This window comes from Rana temporaria, chromosome 1 (assembly GCF_905171775.1).
Source record: "Rana temporaria chromosome 1, aRanTem1.1, whole genome shotgun sequence".
Lineage (NCBI taxonomy): Eukaryota > Metazoa > Chordata > Amphibia > Anura > Ranidae > Rana > Rana temporaria.
The window spans coordinates 81,083,964-81,106,250 of NC_053489.1; the positions used below are offsets into that span (position 1 = coordinate 81,083,964).

At 39.9% G+C, this 22,287-nt stretch overlaps 1 protein-coding gene across 2 annotated transcripts in view; it reads left to right on the forward strand.

The window, feature by feature from the left end:
- Positions 1-22,287, forward strand: part of RAB3C (RAB3C, member RAS oncogene family) — a 215,162-nt gene that overhangs the window by 16,863 nt on the left and 176,012 nt on the right. For both annotated transcript variants that reach the window (XM_040339655.1, XM_040339653.1), the window contains exon 2: positions 12,842-13,069. In XM_040339655.1, the coding sequence (XP_040195589.1) occupies positions 12,842-13,069 (228 nt within the window). The remainder of the gene's footprint in view (positions 1-12,841; positions 13,070-22,287) is intronic.

A 22,287-nucleotide genomic window follows, 5' to 3' on the forward strand; every position in this document is an offset into this window, starting at 1 on the left:
GCTGGTCCATTATTGGCTGGCACAGCAGACTAAGAAGTGTGTGAGGCCGGGCCGACATTGGGAGCTCATGTCGCATGACGTGTGAAAATCAATGTTTCCCTATGAGAGCTATCTTAAAGGGGTTATAGTGTGTACACAAAGGACAGCAACAAGCCAGTCACAGTCCACTTTATCACCTTGATGAAAGCGGGCTGTGACAATGATTTAAAGGGGTTGTAAAGCTAAAAAAAAAAGATTCCCTCAATAGCTTCCTTTACCTTAGTGCAGTCTTCCTTCACTTACCTCATCCTTCAATTTTGCTTTTAAATGTCCTTATTTTTTCTGAGAAATGCTTACTTCCTGTTCTTCTATCTGTAACTCGCCACCGTAATGCAAGGCTTTCTTCCTGGTGTGGAGAAAGCATCTTGAGGGGGTGAGCAGGAGTGTCAGGACGCCCACTAACACACAGCTCCTTTCTCTATCTGCAAAGTAGAGAGTTTCCTGACTTGCCTGCTCGCCCCCTCCCCCTCAAGAGGATTTCTCCACAGGTCAATGAGTTTCTGGACTCCTGACAGACCCTTGCATCTTTCATTCAGTACCTCACTGACGTTTCTGGATTCTGAGTCATGGGGGAAGGAAAAGAATTGTCAAAGGGTCTGCGGGAAAAGGTAGTTGAACTGTATATAACAGGAATGGGATATAAAAAGATATCCAAGGAATCGAGAATGCCCATCGGCAATGTTCAAACTCTAATCAAGAAGTGGAAAATGAGGGGTTCTGTTGAAACCAAAACAGGGTCAGGTAGACCAACTAAAATTTCAGCCACAGCTGCCAGGAAAATAGTTTGGGATGCAAAGGAAAACCCCCAAATAACTTCAGGTGAAATACAGGACTCTCTGAAAAGATGTGGATTCAAGACGCACAATAAGGAGGCACTTGAAGATGGTCGAGTCGCCAGAAGAAAGACATTACTACGCAAATGCCACAAAGTATCCCACTTACAATACGCCAAACAGCACAATGACAAGACTCAAACCTTCTTGCACAAAGTCATTTGTAGTGATGAGACCAAAATTTAGCTTTTTGGCCACAACCATAAACGCTTCATTTAGAGAGGCATCAACAAGGCCTATGATGAAAGGTACACCATTCCTACTGTGAAACACGGAGGTGGATCGCTGATGTTTTGATGTGTGAGCTACAAAGGCACATGAAATTTGGTCAAAATTGATGGCAAGATGAATGCAGTATGTTATCAAAAAATACTGGAGGAACATTTGCATTCATCAGCCAGGAAGCTGCGCATGGGACGTACTTGGACATTTCAACATGAAAAAGATCCAAAACACAAGGCCAAGTCAAACTGTCATTGGCTACAGCAGATTCAAGTGAAGGTTCTGGAGTGGCCATCTCAGTCTCCTGACCCCAATATCATTGAGCAACTCTGGGGAGATCTCAAATGTGTAGTTCATGCAAGACAGCCCAAGAATTTACAGGAACTGGAGGCTTTTTGCCAAGAGGAATTGGCAGCTTTACCATCTGAAAAGATCATCAGCTTTACCATCTGAGACGATAAAGAGCCTCATCCACAGATACCACAAAAGACTTCAAGTCAACGTCATTGATGTTAAAGGGGGCAATACACGGTATTAAAGCGGAGTTCCACCCACATTTTGCATGTCATTTTTTTTTTGGGGGGGGGGGGTGTGTACCTAGCTTAGAGTGGGACCTTCTGTCTCACTTCCTCCTTCCTGCTCTTGGCCGCCTAAGAGACTCCTCCTCTCCCCCTAGGTGGCCCCTCCCTTTCTGCAATCTTCTGGGACCTGTCACAGGATAGCAATCTTCACAGCTGGAGGTGTAAATGGCATTTGAACACAAACAAGACAGCTGGTACATAATGTGACTTCTAATGAAATATACATCCAATATATATATATATATATATATATATATATATATATATATATATATATACTTAATCATAAATAAATGTTTGATAAATAAAATGGTTAATCCATCAACCCTATCAGTCTCCATTACAGCAAACACACAGACAACAACTTCACCTGTCCCTGCCCGAGTCCCAGTCACACTCCTGTTCCAGTGCGCTGACTGAACTCCTTCACTGCTACTGCTTGAAAATGTGGTGCTGTTACCGACTGTACAGCAGACATTTTCTTCTTCTGAATGAATGAATAAATGACTTGTATAGCGCTACACATGCGAACTGAATCGCCTCTAGGCGCTTCTGTAGCACATGTACTGATACAACCGCTGGAGCACTGATCCCTGCGTCCTCAGTTACTGTTTTCTTGACCATGACTTGAAAGCACACTGGCACTGATTGCTGTGAAGCAGACATTACTTTTTTCACTGAAACTGCTTTAAAATGTCCTGTTACTAATGACTGTGTAGCAGACATTTTTTTTTGTAGTGCACGTGCTGATGCGGCCCTTGGCGTCTGCCATCTTGCACCCAGAGATAACTTTTTCTTGGCCATCAGTTACCTTGGTATTAATGAGCCGTGCTGTAATACCTTTTCTTCCTTTTGCAAGCCGTGCTGAAATGCATATATTAACCACTGCTGCTGATGATATTTCAGGGGAATTTTATCCTGGTCGATGCCCCCAAATGTAGCACTGCCCCAGCAGAAATTGCTGCAATACTTGTCCCTGAGCTTTCCACTGATTATCCTGCAGCCAGTAACACAGTATTTCACACAGCCAGGTACAAACACTCTTCCACTCGTTATCTTTACAGTAATGACCAGTTTAGGCGATTTGTTTTTATGTCTTATTTGGAGAACTTGGAAAGGAGAAGGGAATTAGTAGTATAGTCCAAATGAACTATGCACAGGTGAGGAAATTGTACAGTATCTGGAGCTTGATTTGAAAACTGCAGCTGGCTAACGTTACGGCCCAGTCTGTATGGTAGTGAACTTATTACCATCACTTTTAGTCTGCAAGAAGTGATTCGTTTGGGAGCTGTTAGCAAATAGGCAGTCTTAGGTTGAACTGAATTGGTAGACAATAGTGATACAAGCACAGCTGCAATAGCTCACCAGTCCTGGTAGCCGCCGAACCTTTTCCCGGACAGTCTTCTGTCCTTGCATTTGGGTTCTCAAAGTTCAGTCCCAGCACTCCAGTCATCACAGGTTCAATTCACTGCATCCGCATAACAGGTCTTTTCAGTTCCAGCAAGACCCTGCTCTCCCTCTCTGAGCAGTAGTGGCCTCTCATTAGGGGTGCAGGGGCACCGCCCACCTAATCCATGCACCTGGCCCCTAATCTACATGCAGGGCACCTGAGGCATGGATTCCAATGGAGGTTTTTTTCAAGCACGTGATTAGAGCCAGAAGCTCTAATTGGCTTGAAAAAAAAACAATAGGCTCGGGGCACAGAGCACGGCACCCTGAGGCTACCCTGTTGTGTGACATTAGCAAATTAATATTCGCTAACATCTTCCTGTTTCTCTTCCCAGCCAATCAGGAAGCGGGTCCTAAGACCCCATTGGCTAGGAGTCCTAAGACCCTATTGGCCGGGAGGAGAAGTGAGATTGGAGAAACAGAGGAGACAGAGGGTAAAGCCGCAGCCTTGAGCTGTGTGGGGTAAGTGTAGGGATGGCAAAAAAAACAAAAGAACAAAAGCTGGACAGCCGCACTCCAAAATTTTCTTTAAAAGAGATGTCTTTATTTTCAACTGTGCATACAGTCACTGCAAGCCCACAAAAATCAGTATGGCCAACGTTTCGCACTGGCGTCAGTGCTTAGTCATGGCTGGCGTGTAGGGCGGGGGGGGGTTGGTGGTTATGTTGTGCGGTGGCAGACTCGAGCATGGGGGGATGTCTGTGGTCAGGTCTGTCTGCCACTCTCCATCCGATGGAACACCAGCCGACACTGTCTCTGAGCCCAGGAAAACTCTCCAATTACCTCCACACTTTGTAGGGATATGTTGACGTCTGAATTCTCAATCTTTATAGTGCAGCACTCTCCATTAACTCCACTTTGCATGGTCCTGTATGGTTGCCTCATCAAATTCTCTACTGATGCTGTAGACAACTCTGGGCAGGGGGAGGAGCAACAGCTGCACACATTACTTAGCAAATTCAGGGCTTGTTTAACCGGCTGAGTACCCGGCTACACAGGAGTATGAAAGAGATGATACGTTGCCTCCTGAATGCCTGTTTAACCAGTGACAGCCCATTGCAGCACAACACAACCAGAGGCATCACACATGGTTGCTAAATTCTCCAAAAACACTCTAGCTCCATATCCAGGGGTTTTACAAATCCATGCTTCAATCCTCAATGCCTCTTAGGGGTGCAACCCTCTTCAGACTGGGGAATCGTAAATATACTGCAAAAACACACAGGACAAATGGATACTTAAAAACAACATAAAACTGGTGTACTTCATTGGAACGTGGTGTACCCTGTCCTAGGACCAAACGATTGGATGGCTGACACATTTCAGGGGACAAACCTCCTTCCTCAGAGCTACACCGCATTCAGCTGAAGTACACCAGTTTTATTATTGCTGTTTTTTCTGCTTGTGAGTATCCATTTGCCTTGGTGGATTCAATAAAATTGTCTATGGTAATGCACAAGGTGTTAGTCATTGGGAAAAGGGGATATCAGCTTCCCCAAAATGTTGATTTCCATCTGTTTTTAATCAACAGGATGTTGGTATGCTCTGTGTGCTACTTATACAGTATGCATTTTTTATCTACTAGGGAATATGACTGTGGTCACTTGGTATATGTACAGTATTTCCACCTGTTATTGTATAAAATGTTACTCCTGGTACACACAGGCCGAATATCAGCCAGTATCGGCCAGATTCATCAGACACCGGCCAATATTCAGCCCGTGTGTGCACCAGCTTGTCTGACAGCGGCCAATCAGATTTTAGATTATTCAATTCAGCTCAGTCAAACATTATTTATTTTTATTTTTCTTGTTGCTGATTATGTAGGTAAGTATTTTTAAGGCATTCATTTGTGCAATCGTATAAATATAAACATTTTATATAATTTTTTCTGTTTTTAGTAAGTGCTCATTAGACAATAGAAGTGGATTTGATTTGCTTACATTACATGCACATTTTCTCTACATGAATACTAGGGTGTAATGAGTATAATTATGATAATTGTATTCATGTAGATATGCTATAGGGCATTAATATGAAATTAAGCGTCCAGCTCACATTAAAGTTCACACTTTGCCCTTGGAAAGCTAACAGCGGGTGCTGTGTTCTCATACATAGGGTCAGATAAATAAAAATAAAGCAACTCAAATAAAAATTATTAGCGTACATTACAAAGAGAATGCCAACATCATTGTGTATTCAAAAATTACTTTTCTAAAGAAGAACTCCAGTTACACAATGCAGGACTTTCCCTTACTTTGGAGAGATTTCTCATCATTGTGCTTCAGAAAAGGAAGCAAAGGATAATAAAGAAAAAAAAAATTACCAAGGATTTAGCCCTTCCATACACTATCCAAAACTAAAAAGAAAGGTTTGGGTTATCTTATCAATATACAGTATTTTAAAGTACAATATATAAAAAACCAGACCAATTTAGTAAAGAATAAATCATTGCATAAGCAAAAGTTAAATCAGACCTTCACTCAAAATGTTGACCCATTGTCCTCTTTTCAGACAGATTTAAAAAGTTGACTTTTTTATTCACTTGTTTTATTTAATTTACCACACCATCCCACGTCCATTGTGGCCTAGACATCAGCCTTGCTCATGGAGCCTCCTGGAACATGTACATCACCCATCACAGGTGGCATTCAAGTGTACCTGTTGCTTTACCCTACTTTAAAACCATTCTTCTCTGACATCCACCTCAACTGAGAATTGTGGAAGGTGACATTTTCCTGAAAGCGGACTGTAGACAGCATTGGCAACTTGGCTGGGCTGACTTGGTTGCAATAGCTGATTAAAATCTCACAAATTAATATAAAAATACTGGACAGCACTGAAAAACATACTTTTAGAGAGAGACTAGAAACTGTATGGTTATACGAGATATTCAGCTTGTGATAATAAAAATTGAACCAAATCAATTTGAAAAATATGACACAATAAACATTAATAAGAACAATAAATCTATTTGGCATAACACAGTATTGATCTTCTGGCTGGTATTTAGATTTAAAGGGGTGTTCCAGTCATTTTTAATGTTTATTAAAAGTCAGCAGCTACAAAAAGCGTAGCTGCTGGCTTTTAATAAACATACACTCACCTGCTCCACGTTCCGCTCCTCTCCCCCCCCTCTCCAGCCGGCGTCTTCATTCTAAGTGTGGGCACCCGGCCGTGACAGCTTTCGGCTTCACGGCCGGGCACCCACTGCGCATGCTCGAGCAGCGCTGCACCATCCGATTGGACAGGGGATTGCCTGGGACCTGTCACGTGTCCCAGGCGATCGCCTACAGGGAGGGGCTGCTAAAAGGCGATGTGACGTATCGCCTTAGCAGCCCCTCGGTGGAAGGAGAAAGTGGGACAGGAAGTCCCACTCCTCCTGAAGCCCCCACTCCCCCCCCCAAAAAAAAATGACATGCCAAATGTGGCATGTAAGGGGGCGAGGAGTGGATTAAGCGGAAGTTCCACTTTTGGGTGGAACTCCGCTTTAAGGTGGTTATAAAGTCAAAAAAAGATTACTGCCAGCCCCTCTGTTCTTCTAAGCTATACTTCACTGTGTACATGTTTGTATAAAATTGTGCTACAAATACTGTAGGTGTTGACTTTTAATATAAGGACACTTACCTGTCCATGGCGCCCGCAGTGTCCTCACCAGAAGCCTACGCGTCCATCGGCTCCAGGTGGAGGCACCTACTAAGGGAAACAGGAAGTGAAGCCTTTCCTACTGCGCATATGCGAGTCATGCTGCACAATCTGAATGGTCCCCGCTGTCTTCTGGGACCTGTGTGTCTCCCAGAAGACAATTCAGAGGGGCTTGCAGTAATCGTTTTTAACTTTACTGCTAGCGGCAGGAGGGGAGGGGCAGGAAGAGATCAGCTCACTCACAGAGGATCTTACAGGCAGGGAGGAAGAGAGAGGGGAGAGGGAGAAGAGCAGCAGGATGATGTAGGCATGTAAGCTGACCACAGTATCATGGATCAGCAGCCATGATTACCATGGTCAGCACACTAAGGGGGACACAGGAACACGCAGGATCAACCAGGTTTTTCACATCATAGAGAGGGACAGATTGGACAGCACAACTATGTTGTTTAACCTGCTATAATCTTTTTTTTTTTTTAAGGTCTTAGCAGCCTTAAGAATAAGCTAACTCTCCCCCCAAAAAATTAAAAGTCACCAGCTACAATTACTTAAGCTGATGACTTTTACTATAAGGACACCTACCTGCACCTGGATCCAACGCTGTACTCATCCGAGCCGATCTTCAATCGGCTTCGGCTTCAGGTCCAGGTACCAGCATCTTGACTAAGAGAAACCAGCAGTGAAGCCTTGTGACTTCACAGCCAGTTTCCAAGTGCGCAAGCATGGGAATGTTACAGTGCATTTTGCAGCCCATCCAATGTGAACTGACCCTTAACCTGGGCATACATTATACAATTTTCCTATTCAATTTCCTTTAGATTTACCTTCAACTATGTAGTGCAAGGGTTTACCTGATTGGATACACATTAAAAGTGTTTAGGCTTGATCTCATATTATGTGATTTTGGAAAATCCAAAGGAAAAATGTACAAGAAAATTGTATAATGTATGGCGAGCCGTCAGTTTCTAACAGCTAGAAACATCTGCCAGTTATTTATATTAGAGAGATGGCAGGCTGCCAAGATTCTGCACTTATTTAACCCCCTGAGCGGTATTCCCGAGTCTGGCTCGGGGTGGCATTTCAGGACCAAAAGCGGTAACCCCGAGCCAGACTCGGGACCGCCTCGCAGTGTCCATAGGCAGAGTTACTTACCTTGTCCCTGGATCCTGCCATGTTTCTCCGCTGTGTGATCGAGCTGTGTCCTCCTCGCTCAATTCACACAGTGCCTGTATGCCGCCGAGCTCTGTTCCCTGCGATGTTACGGCGCACGTGGGCGGAGATTGCCGCCAAATTTAAAAAAGTAAATAAACACAATACATACAGTATACTGTAATCTTATAGATTACAGTACTGTATGAAACAAATGCACACCCCCTTTGTCCCTAGTGGCCTGTCCAGTGTCCTGCATGCACATTTATATAATAAAAAGTGTTCTTTCTGCCTGGAAACTGGAGATTGTCCATAGCAACCAAAAAGTGTCCCTTTTTGTCAAAAATGGTTTTAGACCAGCTAAAAAACAGCGATAATAAATTAGAATTACTTGCAGAATTGAGCGATGGTGATTTGTGGGAAAATTCATCATCAAAAAATTCAAAGTAATAATTTGTATTATTATTATATTATCTGTTATAATTATTTATATGCATTTATTATATTATAATTTATGATTTTGTGTTTCAAATTTTATTATACCCGAGATGTCTACTAGACTCTTGTTTGGTCAGATTTAAGTGAGTTATTCCTAAGAATTGCAGGCCTACAATATAAAACGCCATATTTCCATGCAAAATATTGGTACCGCTTTAGGCACCTAAAATCTGAAATAATCGTACCGCAAGGGAGGTTAAAAAAAAAAGCTACGTTTTCAATGCCTGCATTGTGAACTTTGAAAATGTATTTCTCCATGACGCCTATAGGTACAGAAGTGTACGAGGGCTTGTTTTAAAGTGCTTTTACTGACAGAATATGTAAAAAGCTTAGTGTGCGTAATCTGGGCACAAGTTTACTTTAACCTCCCTGGCGGTATGATTCTGTCTGGAATTACGTACCAAAAGCGGTACAATTATTTTGCAAGGAAATTTGGCGTTTTATACTGTAGGCCTGTAATTTTTAGAAATAACTCACTTAAATCTGACCAAACAAGAGTCTTGTAGGCATCCCGGGTATGATTTTTTTTTTTAAACAAAATTATAAATTATAATATAATAAATAATTATAAATAATTATAACAAATAATAATATAATTATAATAAAAATTATTCAAAAATGTAATCAACTCAAAATCACTGAAATTTGCAGTTGCAGAATTGTCGCTGTCATTATTATTTTTTTTTTATGACGAATTTCCCCGCAAATCGCTATCGCACATTTCTGCAAGTGATTATAATTTATTATCGCTGTTTTTTAGCTGATCTAAAACCATTTTTGACATAAAGGGACACTTTTGGACAATCTACAGTTTTTAGGCAGAAAGAACATTTTTTATTATATAAAAGTACATGCAGGGCACTGGGAAGACCACTAGGGACAAGGGGGGGTGTATTTTTTACATACAGTACTGTAATCTATAAGATTACAGTATACTGTATGTAAAGTGTTTGTTTACTTTTTTGAATTTGGCGCCGTTCTCCGCCCCCGTGCGTCGTAACGTCACAGGGAACGGAGATCGGCGGCACACAGGGACACTGTGAATCGAGCGAGGAGGACCCGCTCGCTCACACAGCGGGGTGGCATCGCTGGATCCAGGGACAAGGTAAGTAACTTGCCTGTGGATCCAGCGAAAGGTAAGCCGCGCCGCTGCACGTCCACCCCGAGCGTGACTCGGGGATACCGATCTTAGCATTGAAAACCAACCCCGAGTCACGCTCGGGTTTACCGTCAGGGGGGTTAAAAAGGTTGTAAAGGTTTGTTTTTTTTATTTTCTAAATAGGTTCCCTTAAGCTAGTGCATTGTTGGTTCACTTACCTTTTCCTTCAATTTCCCTTCTAAATGTTTTTTTTCTTTGTCTGAATTTCTCACTTCCTGTTCCTCCTCAGTAAGCTTGCCCCCCATCATCTGAGCCGTTCTGGCTTGGGGTTGGTCAGCCAGCACAGCTTACTGAGGAGGAACAGGAAGTGTGAAATTCAAACAAAGAAAAAAAAACATTTAGGAGGCAAATTGAAGGAAAGTTTTAATGAACCAACAATGCACTAGCTTAAAGGAACCTATTTAGAAAATAAAAAAATAACCTTCACATCCCCTTTAAGGTTAATAAATCAACCTAATACTTCATCAGCCAAGGTTCCTTTTCATTATACCTCAAGGGACCTTTCATTCTGTGTTTGGTTTCCTACATAAAAGCTATTAATAAGCATGTTTCTATACTGTATATTCCTTGTTGAATCCTTGCCTTACATTGATTCTCATTGCCAGGAAAAAATACATTTTAAGATTGTGCATTTTACTTTTAAATATCTTTATGAGTGAATGAACTGCAAGTCTTCATTATTCTGTTCAGGCCCAGAATGATTAAACTGGCTGAGCTAGCAGGAATGGCTAATATGTCTGAAAATATCTGTGGGACAGGGTACAAGTTCCTGTGAGCTGCCAAAAATCACCACGTTATTTTTAAATGGGACCTCCGCTAAGCACTGTTTGCATCTATCAAATTTGAAAAAAACAGGAGCAGATAGAATTTGAAGCAGTTCTGCATGGCAACCAATCAGTTAAGCTTTGAAAACAAAAGCTAGAAGCTGATAGGTTGCCATGTACAGCTGCTCCAGATTCTGTATGCTCCAATTCCCCTCATTGTGTTACACCACAGTAGTTGAAAGAAAAACCATTTTGAATAAATCTTACATTTTGGGGGTCCCTATGGGCCAGATTCTCGTAGATGGGCGTATAACTGAGGCGGCGTAACGTATGTCATTTACGTTACGCCGCCGCAAGTTTTACAGGCAAGTTGTGGTGAATGCGCATTTCTGAAGGGTGGTGGAATCACTGAAACACTTTGGTGTGGTGGAAGAACATCTGAAGACCTTTTTAAAAAATCATCACTTATAAACTTTAGTTTCACTATATACTCATCAAGTTCACGGATTATAGACATTACTGCCATATTTTTGCATATATTTTTTGCACTGTCTTATTTAAATTCACATATATGGTGGTCACTCACTCATTAATTTATTTATTTAAATTATATGTTTATTAATTTATTTATTTATGTAAGCGCTGCTTCATACAGTTATTGACACATTGTCAACAAATAGGTGTCACTATATGTATTTTTTCAAATCATCACTTTTTCACTTTTAATTAAATATATTTTACCGAAATGCCACCAAATAAAAAATAAGATAAAAAAATAATGTTGTTGTATAATTAGCGTAGTTTAGTTTAATTCATTTAGTTTTCATTTCATGTGTGCCTTATTGTTATTTGTGTAATGTCTCTTAATTTTAATTTTTTTAATTTTTTTTATTTTAGTAACATTTTAGTAAAATTTTGCTTAAAATGTTCTGATTTTTTACTAAAAGTTCAAGCTTATGAAAACTCTGATTGCACTCATCCCCTTTCATCACACACTCCATCATTTGCTGTGGTTTGTACATTGGAAATGCTGCAGTCCAACCTCAAAGGGGTGAATAGGGTTTATTGGGGCTGAGTTGTTTTTTACCCTTTGAGAAGGAGGTGCAGGGGTTTTTAGGGGTGGAAGTGTTGGATGCAAATGGCGGTATGAAAGAGATGAATGCAAAGGGCCATCGGTGGTGGGTTTTTTGTACGGTGGGGTGATATCAGCTCATGCAGGGGGCCCAGGATCCTTAGTCTACACCAGGGTGTCCAACCTGCAGCCCTAGGGCCGCACACAGCCCAGGATGGCTATGAGTGCTCCCCAACATGCTCCAAATTCACAAACGTACTTAAAAATGTTGAAAAAGTGAACAAATGCGGCGGGAAAAAAATTTACAGTGTATCTTTACTTGACTTTTATAAATTGTATCTTCCCAAAGAAAAATATCCCACTTTTCACAATCACACCTTATTCATGTCATTCGTTTTCGGCAGCACCTGTATTTTTGAGCAACAATTTTCAAGGATGAGGCACACAAAATCAAATATCTGATGAGCACCTTAATTAATTAATTGGAAATTTCTACTACATCCATTCAACCAGATTTTGATGCTTTAGTTGATCAAAAACAGTGTAAAATATTGCACTAGTATTGCAGTATGTTTACTTTTATAGTAAAAAATATTAAAAAAAAATTACGTTTTATTACTTTTTCTGCTTATTGGTTATCCTTATTGTTAAGCCTCGTACGCACAACCATTTTCCTGCCAGGAAAACTGCCAGGAGAGCTTTTGGCCTGGAAAACCGGCTGTGTGTATGCTTCATCGCAGTTTCCCGACAGGAAAACTGCCGGGAATCCCAGCAGGAAAATAGAGAACCTGCCCTCTATTTTCCCGCCGGGATTCCCGGCGGTTTTAAACCCGGCAGTTTTACTATGGGGAAACGCCGTGAGGGAGCATACACACGGCCGGGATTCCCGGCCAAAGCTCTCCCCGCAGTTTTTCCAATGGGAAACCCGGCCGTGTGTACACAGGGAAACTTAGCGAGCAGGTTCTCAGTTTTCCCATCAGGATTCCCAGCGGACTTTATACCAATGGGAATCCCGGTCGTGTGTACAGGGCTTCAGTGTATTTTAGATGTGACCCAAGCCAATTCTTCTTCTATTGTGGCCCCTGGTCCACACCTTCCTTCATGATAATATTGAAGTTGAAGTTCTTACCATATATGCAGGGGTTTATATTTGGGTAAGGGGATGGATTCAGATGAGGTTATGTAAGGGATAGAAGCAGTGTGATTGTTGGGGGATGTGGTTGGCTGGATAATGGGTTAATGCCGTCTCATGCACTGGGTCCAGGATCAACAAACACCTGGATCCTCAACCAATACATTCTTTATTGATATCAGTGACAAAGTATTAAACACATGTATGAAGGCAATGGTAATGTTTGTGTCCATAGATGTCCAATCATAAAATAGAAGACTACAACTAATTTACATGTCGATGTCTCTGCCTCTTCCAGATGGCCTCTGTACAGGATGCTAGATATGGACAGAAAGAGTCTTCAGATCAGAACTTTGATTACATGTTCAAGCTGCTCATTATTGGAAACAGCAGCGTCGGCAAGACATCATTCTTGTTTCGCTATGCTGACGACTCCTTCACATCTGCATTCGTGAGCACGGTTGGAATTGATTTCAAGGTTAAGACAGTCTTCAAAAATGAAAAAAGAATTAAACTGCAAATCTGGGTGAGTTATTGGATTTACCTTCTATAAAATGGATTTACCTTCTATAAAATGTTGCTCGGTTTATCTACCAGTTGTTAGGAGGACACAAAAACTCATCCCAGAGAGCACATAAACATGAATGTTCTGTGTTCAACAAATCGGCAACATCCATAAATCATCTTCTCAGATTAGACCCAATAGTGTCTTTCAATAAGAATAAATAATGCATGTGGATATTGCTCATATTTCATCAGGTAATGCAGGTCTCATAAAGTGTAGGGATGATAAGAATCACAATTACTACTGAGGACACTCAGACAGATAGATTTTGTTAAACAACAAATAGCCATAAAGATGTTCAGCTATTTCATTGTCTGAATTGTAAATTGCATGGCTAGTTGTGATGTCTGAATTTATGGAAAGTCGCTGTACATTACAGTGGCTTGGAGGGAGGATTTCAATGTCACAGCACTCTGATTCACGTCCTAAATGTCCTACTAAAATAATGGTTGCATACTAATTGAGAATGAAGGTGGACATGTCTCTTGTGGTGAGCTTGCCATAGAATGGCAGTCACCCCATCCAGCCATTTTTACTGGAAGAGCTGATGATTCCATATCTATCTCATTTGTAGATGCCCACTATTCATCCCTTTCCAGAGGTGATGACCATTCAGGGTGGGAAACTACATGGAGTCAAGAACATCCTTCTTCCTCTTGTCCTCTTCCTTGTCCATAAACATGTATTCTCAGCCAAGACAAGTATGCATGTTTATGAAGAATTGTACAACATTTCCCAGGGAGTTCAGTCTTAGGACTGTTGGGTAATGCCTACATGTCTGAATGACCTCTAAAATCAGTTTACTCTTGTTGTTTAAAGTAGTGGAGAATGCACAAGATGATGGTATCCAATCAGATACTATCAATCCAATTTACTGTTATAAAGGTTAATAAGGTAGCAAGTAAAATTAATCAGTGCACTGGGAATGCAATTGTAAAGTCAAAAAGTCCAACAATGGAAGGTGCCTCCAATAAAGAACAAATATAGTACTCACCACTCCTCCTGCCTTTTTGTACCTGTCACTGCTATTTTTGCATTTGCACCATGACCCCATTTACTTGAATGAGTCACATTTGAATCTGCTGTACTGTATAGATTATGTAAGCTATGGGTTATTTTGTATTACTGTGAAACAAAATACTTGTCTGATACTGGTGCATTGCCCAATATGCGTAATAAAACATTTATTAAAACAGAATGGCTCACATTTAGCAGTGGTACTGCCAGCCACTGTTACAGTATGTACTAACGTGCCCATTGGCCATTGGCCACTTTGAAGTCAGGGAGGTAATAAAACCCAGCTAAACCACCGATTTTTAACACCACCCATCCGCCTGAGTAAACAAGGCTTTAGTTTGAGCCACATTACCCTTTTCACAATGCTTTCTGCTGCCTCCTATTGTATGGTCAAGGTTGTAGTGGGATCAGTCACACAATTGAATTTGGAACCAAAGACCACTTTAGAGTACTCCAGAGTATAACCCAATCCAGTATTTTTATTATTGGGCTTTTTTCTTTATTCTATTTTTATGAATGAAAAGTATTTTTCCAATTCACTAAAAGGTTTTTAATGCATGATTCAGCTCAATTTGCAGCATGCACCTTATGGTATTGATTTTGGTGGTATTTTCTATGTAAAAGTTATTTCTTAAAAAAAATGGTCCCCAGAGGTTTTGCTTGTTAATTATCACTAGTTGTGTTTGCTGTAAATCTAACCATAAGGTTCTGTGTGATGTGAGTGAGTGAGTGAGTGAGTGAGTGAAAAAACGTATATAGCGCAACACATGCGAACTGAATCGCCTCTGGCTATAATTGAGAAACACTAAACGTGCACAGAATCCTTTATAAAGGATACGTGTGGAATTACAAAATACAAACACACATACTCACCTCCATGCCGCAGCTGTGCGTTCACATGAGTGATCACATGATTGTTGATTGATCGGTTCTTGGTCCGCTCTGAGCAGAGAGACTGTCAGTCATGCCCCTGTGCTCTGCCCCTCTAGCGATCAATGGAGAGCCGGGCTGGGGAGGTGGCAGGAGCCGTTGGCTTAGGCTCTCAGCGGTGCACTGAGAGGCAAAGCCAGCTGCCATACAGGCATCTGGGTGGATCCCGACAATATGGTCAGGATCCTCCCAGACCCTTACCCGGCTCTGTGACTGGAAGGATCCAGACTAGAACCTCTGTTGGGCTTGAGAGACCGACTCTCACTTTATATCCTGATGATCCATTGTCAGTTGTTATCACAGCTGAATGTAAAGGGGGGATATCTGTATACAGCACTCTAACCAAAACTAAGAAAGCATTAAGGCCCCATTCACACTTCGCGTAGCGGGAACTTACATTCCCGCTCACGATAATATGTTGGAGATTTTCACGCATTTCTGTGTGTGATGCATACGGCAGCCCATTCACTTAAATAGGCTGCTCTATGCCTGTTTTTCACCCAAAAGAAGGTATTTCTCCTTTTTGGGCGACAAACTTTTTGTCATTTTTATTGGCACGTTTTGCTGTGATTGCAGCACAATTCTGTTGCAGCAAAATCTCACCACACTAATGCCGCGTACACACGATCGGTCAATCCGATGAGAACGGTCAGATGGACCGTTTTCATCAGACCAAACCGATCGTGTGTGGGCCCCATCGGTTATTTATCCATCGGTAAAAAATTTGAAACTTGTTTTAAAATGAACCGATGGATACCTAACCGATAGAAAAAAACTATAGTTTGTAGGCACGTCCATCGGTTAAAAATCCATGCATGCTCAGAATCAAGTCGACGCAAGCTTGGAAGCATTGAACTTCGTTTTTTTCAGCATGTCGTTGTGTTTTACGTCACCGCGTTCTGACACGATCGTTTTTTTAACTGATGGTGTGTAGGCACGACTGACCATCAGTCAGCTTCATCGGTTAACTGATGGAAAAATCCATCAGACCGTTCTCATCAGATTGACCGATCGCATGTACAGGGCATTAGAGTGCCATTTAGAATGAATGGCACCCAAATGCGTGTCATGCATTTTTCAGGGATTCTGTCCACTAATCCAAATTGCCAAATGTGAATAGAACCTAAAGTACACTGTTGCATATTATTGCATGCATTCTGATGTGCTAAAACGCTTGTGTCATAGTTCACCATAATAAAGATGGAGTCTATTCCCATCTCTGTGCTGCAGTGCGGTGCATGTTTTAAAATACATGTCTTGTTTTTCTGCATTTTAGTGTGTTGAGAGGCCCATAGAAGTAAATGCAATGCATCAAAAATCAGATAGCATGCATTTTGATACATGCCTTGTTCATTGGCTGTAAATGGCAGTTAACCCTATTCACTCCAAATTCTAAATTCAGAAATATACTGAAAATGCTGGTAACATACATCAAAATGCAAGTCACATTGATGCATGACAACACAAACTACCTAACACTACAAAAAACGCACTTCTTCACACACACACACACACACAAATAGGGTTTAATTTACTAAAGACATATAAACTGTGCACTTTGCAAAGTGAAAATAGAAAAAAAAATTGCGCTACTAGGTGTAACCAAAAGAAAAAAATATTTAAATACAGAGGATGATAACAAAACTAACAAATAACAACAAATACAGCTGCCACTCCCTGTAGTGTCACCACATACTGTACAAATTACTGTAAAAATAGAAATATGGAACGACACTATATCTCATGACATAAGTTAAATAAATAAATATATATATATATATATATATATATATATATACATATATATATATATATATATATATATATATATATATATATATATATATATATATATACATATATATATTGCTAACAAGTAAAAACATATTAATTCTTAATTGTGAAAAACAACACTATATAAGAAACAAATGTGCAAACATAAATATCAAATAATATACAAAATCCACACATGATGCATAAAGGTCCAGTAATAATAAGATAAAACATGCTAAAAAATATTAGTGTAATAAATCCAAGTCCAGTGCAAAGATGGTGGAAAGCCCAAAAAAAGTCTCTACCGATATATAATGTGATCCAATAAAACTCAAATGGTGATTCAAACAGTGCTGAATCCCAACAATCCATCACTGTGTGCAGTGGCCACTCAACTTATAATAAATAGTATTGCACTTTCAATAAGCTCAATCATCAATTGGTAGAGATCATCTTTTGGCAGATGAAATTAAACTCACACATGGAATACAAATAAGGTTCTCCATAGTGTAGTAAATTAAAAGCAACTTTATTTGAAAAATGTAGTCACTTATATATAAAATAGTTGAAGTATACGTAGAGTACCATGGGCTCAGGCAGTAATACAGTGTGGAAAATTTTGAACTTCTGGTCACGGCTGTAGACCGGAAGTGACGTCACTCGGCTCCTCCCAATGCGTTGCGTCACTGACACGTGACTTTATCAAACGCTGGGATTTTTGGGACTTGGATTTATCACACTAATATTCTTTATCATCTTTTATTCTATTATTACTGGACCTTTATGCATCATATGTGTATTTTATTATATTATTTGATATTTATGTTTGCACATTTGTTTCTTATATAGTGTTTTTCACAATTAAGAAATAATTATGTTTTTACTTTTGTTAGCACTATATATACATATATATCTATATATCTATATATATATATATATATCTATCTATATATATATATATATATATATATATATATATATATAGATATATATATATATAGATATATATATATATAGATATATATAGATATACAGTATATATATATTTTTTAACTTACGTTATCAGATATAGCACCGTCCCGTATTTCTGTTTTTGCACTTTGCAAAGTGCAGTTTCCTTCTGCAAGAGCAGTTGCTCCAGGGCTTAGTAAATGAGCAGAAGCTCTGCTGACTTCCATCATCCGATCATGTACATCAAAAATTTTGTTTTTTTGTAATTTTCCTTGCATGTGATTGGGTATTCTTTGCAAAGTGAAGCTTTACCTCATTTACTAAGCTCTGGAGCAACTGCTCTTGCAGGGTGCAACTGCAATTGCAAAGTGCACAGTCTATTTCCCTTTGGTAAATCAACCCCATAGATCTAAATGGGCTCTAACATTGAGCCAGGCTTGGACAAGATAAATTATACTTGTGGTTGCTTTCCATTGTATAAAATGCTTATCTTTAGGTTTTTAAGTTATTAACAAGTGACATTTCAAAGGCAAAACGAATTCAGGAATAAATCTAAACATTTTATTATGCTATTAATGTAAATTCACAAATTAGTTTCTCCATATCTTAAAAATGAATTGGCATATTGCTGCCCTTTGTAATGATGTCACTACCTCTGTGATTGTAACCCCTGCTCTCTGATGACAGGGAGGTCACAGCTTCATAGTATTTCACAGCCAATATTCTGTGCACCGCTGACAGTTGTAGTTTCCAACCACGATGCAGAAAAAAGATCATTGGCTTCCAAGGCCTTAATTAGTTTTACTTTTCCGACCTGCAAACACAGTATTCTTGATTACTCAAATTATGGGTACAGAGTGAAAAACAAATGATGCTTTTAATGAGATATTCCTTTGCAAGTTCTGGTAGGCAGGTGGTACCTAAGAAAACCTACAGTTGAAATCTAATTTTTCTTAAACCTTTCCTGTTTTAGTGGAAGCAAATGTTTCCTAACACCTTTGATACTATTACGGTAATTTCTTCTTAATATGTATTACAACAAAATATATCAACCAATTATAAATGAGCTTTAATGGTTTCTAATTATCTAGGCTGTTGAAAGGTGACGTAAACTTGTCTGTAGTAGCCTCGTAGTAGTAATTGTCAAAACTTTGCATTCTCATGCCATAGACGGAATACTATTATACTTTATATTAAAGTATAAGTATTAATATGGATGGTCCATTTATCTTGTAGACACCTACAGTATATATATATATATATATATATATATATATATATATATATATATATATATATATATATATATATATAGACATGTTGGTAGGTTAATTAGGTTCTGTCTAAATTGGCCCAATATGAATGTGAGTTAGGGAGTTAGGGAACTTAGATTGTAAGCTCCTTGAGGGTAGGGACTGATGTGAATGTATAATAGATATGTAAAGCACTGCGTAAATTGACAGTGCTATATAAGTACCAGAAATAAATACAAAATATTTAGGATCTTCACGTTCTCAGGGTCCAACCAGAAGGCCAAATAATGTCACTCTCACCTAGACCCAGCATCCAGATCTTTTCAATGTTTTAGCTAGATTCAGGATGGCGAGCGCATACTTGCGGTGGCGTAGCTTAAGGCATTTAAGCTACGCCGCCGTAAGTTAGCGAGGCAAGTACATGATTCACAATGTACTTGCCTGCTAAGTTACGGCGGCGTAGCCTAAAGCGGGTGGGCGTAAGGGCGCCTAATTCAAATTTGTCTGAGGGGGCGTGTTTTATGATAATGAGGCTTGACCCGACGTGATTGACGTTTTTTTTAACTGCGCATGCGCCGGGCGCCTACATTTCCCAGTGTGCATTGCAGCTAAGTCCGCCGCACGGGCCTATTGATTTCGACGTGGACGTAAACGACGTAAATCCCTATTCACAGATGACTTACGCAAACGACGTAAAATTTTCGAATTTCGACGCGGGAACAGCTGCCATACTTAACATTACTATTCCATCTATTTGATGGAATAACTTTAGGCCGCTAATGCGTTACGTAAACGGCGTATCTGTACTGCGTCGGCCGGGCATACGTTCGTGAATAGGCGTATCTACTGATTTACATATTCTACGCCGACCGCAATGGAAGCGCCACCTAGCGGTCAGCCTAAAAATTACACTTTAGGATACGAGGGTGTAAGACACTTACGCCGCTCGTATCTGAGCCTAATTTAAGCGTATCTGGTTACCAGAATACGCTTAAATTAGCGCCGACGCAAATTCTGACTTAGGCTGGCGTATCTACTGATACGCCAGCCTAAGTCTCTCTGAATCTGGCTATTTGAATTTTTGCATGGAAGGTGGAGGTCTACAAGATAAACATTTTTATACATGTCACTTATCGTTTAGAAATACAAGAACTTTTTGGTCTTGGTCACAAGTTGCTACTTTGAAAAAACTGCAGTTCAGTAACAATTTGTAATTGCGTACAGAAATATTGTGGGATTTGGAAACATTCCTGAAATTCATGAAAGTGCCAAATGCTCTAGGTATTCAGTAACAAAACTTTAATATTACACAATGAGCATTTTTGGCTCCAGTGGTAAGCACTTCTTTTACACAGCTGGATTACCTATCTGTTGGTCCCAAAAAGTGACAGCCATCACCAGAGGGTTTCTATCCTTAAAGGGACCGCTTCTAATGCCGCGTACACGCGATCTTTTTTCGGCATGAAAAAAACGCTGTTAAAAAAAAATGTCATTTAAAATAATCGTGTGTGGACTTCACATCATTTTTCAAGTTCTGAAAAGCGAAAAAAATAAATTAAAAAAATCGAACATGCTGCATTTTTTAACAACGTTTTAAACAATGTCGTTTTTCGGGTTGTAAAAAATGATCGTGTGTGGGCTAAAACGACGTTAAAAACCCGCGCATGCTCAGAAGCAAGTTATGAGACAGGAGCGCTCGTTCTGGTAAAAATACAGTTCGTAATGGAGTAAGCACTTTCATCACGCGGTAACAGACAGAAAAGCGCAAATTGTCTTTTACTAACACAGAATCAGCTAAAGCAGCCCCAAGGGTGGCGTCATCTACATGGAACTTCCCCTTTATAGTGCCGTTGTGCGTGTTGTACGTCACTGCGCTTTGCTAGAGCATTTTTTTAAAACGATGGTGTGTGGGCAACGTCGTTTTAATGATACAGTTGGAAAAACAACGTTTTTTCTACATGCCGAAAACATAGTTTTTTTTTCATGTCGAAAAATGATGTGTGCACGCAGCATAAGAAATAGATTCTAGGATCCATGCTTCTTGGGAAAATATCAAAATGCCTATAAGCTGCTTATAATTTAAGCAGCCACATCTTCTGGTGAGTGTGGTGTGTTAGTGGAGAATATCACTGTGGAGAAGTGCAAAAGTGGACTAGAACCACCGGATATATATATGTTTAAAGGAGACACATCCACATTTTTTATAAGTTTCACATTTTCTTCGATTTATTTCAGACTGGTCACGTGATGTAAAGATTAAGTAAATTACATTTTACTTACACACTACTGCTTCATGTTATGTAAAGGGACAGATATTATTTATCCGTTTTGCTCTTGAATTGCACATATATCATTCACACATTATTGTCCCATGTCATTTAAAGGGACAGTAACCATTTATTCACTTGGATTCTTCACTGGTTATATATTTTTTTAACAAGAGAAAACTGGTTCACCAGGAAGGTTTCGTTTATTGACCTTTTAGTGCTAGCTGCTGTTTTCTTTACTTTTTTCTAATGAGTGCTGATATTACATTTATCACCTGTGTGTGAATGGACACGCAGAGTGCAGCTCAGGAGTGAGCCTGCTGTAGTGCCGCCTTAGCAAGAGGCTTGCTTTTGGTTGCACTTGGCAGGGGGGAGGAGCCAGGACCGCAGGCTGGGGACACAAAAAGAAGAGGATCAGGGCTGCTCTGTGCAAAACCATGGCACAGAGCAGGTAAGTTTAACATGATTGTTATTATTTTTTTGTATATTCTTTCCTTTAGAACCACTTTAAATAGTGAATGTATATGGATGATGTTTGAAGAATAAGGATATTGTTTAGTGTCACTTTAAGTATTTTTTACAATCTACTCAACTTATTGTCATTCAGGTGACAGGTCCTCTTTCATATTCTTTCCTCACCAAGAATCCTAGTTGTCATTGTTCATTTTTGAGTACGAAGTGGGTTGGGTGAAAGTGTATAAGGAATTGCGAAAGGATGTAAAGCAAGACCAGGGAAATCACGTTGCTCCGGGCTGTGCTGGGTCAAAGCAGGCTCGGGGAGTACAATCAGAATAAAGTGTTTGGGACAGATTCCAGGCTTGTTGTAAGAGGGAGATTCAATTACACAGTGACAAACAATCTGCTTAATAAATCTCTATACAACAGAATGTAAGGAGATTGATGATGCTTCTGTACAGAGGTCAGACCGGCGGGGCCTATTTCATAGAGTGACTCATTGCAGCACTTGATGGAGAATTAAAGTTTTATG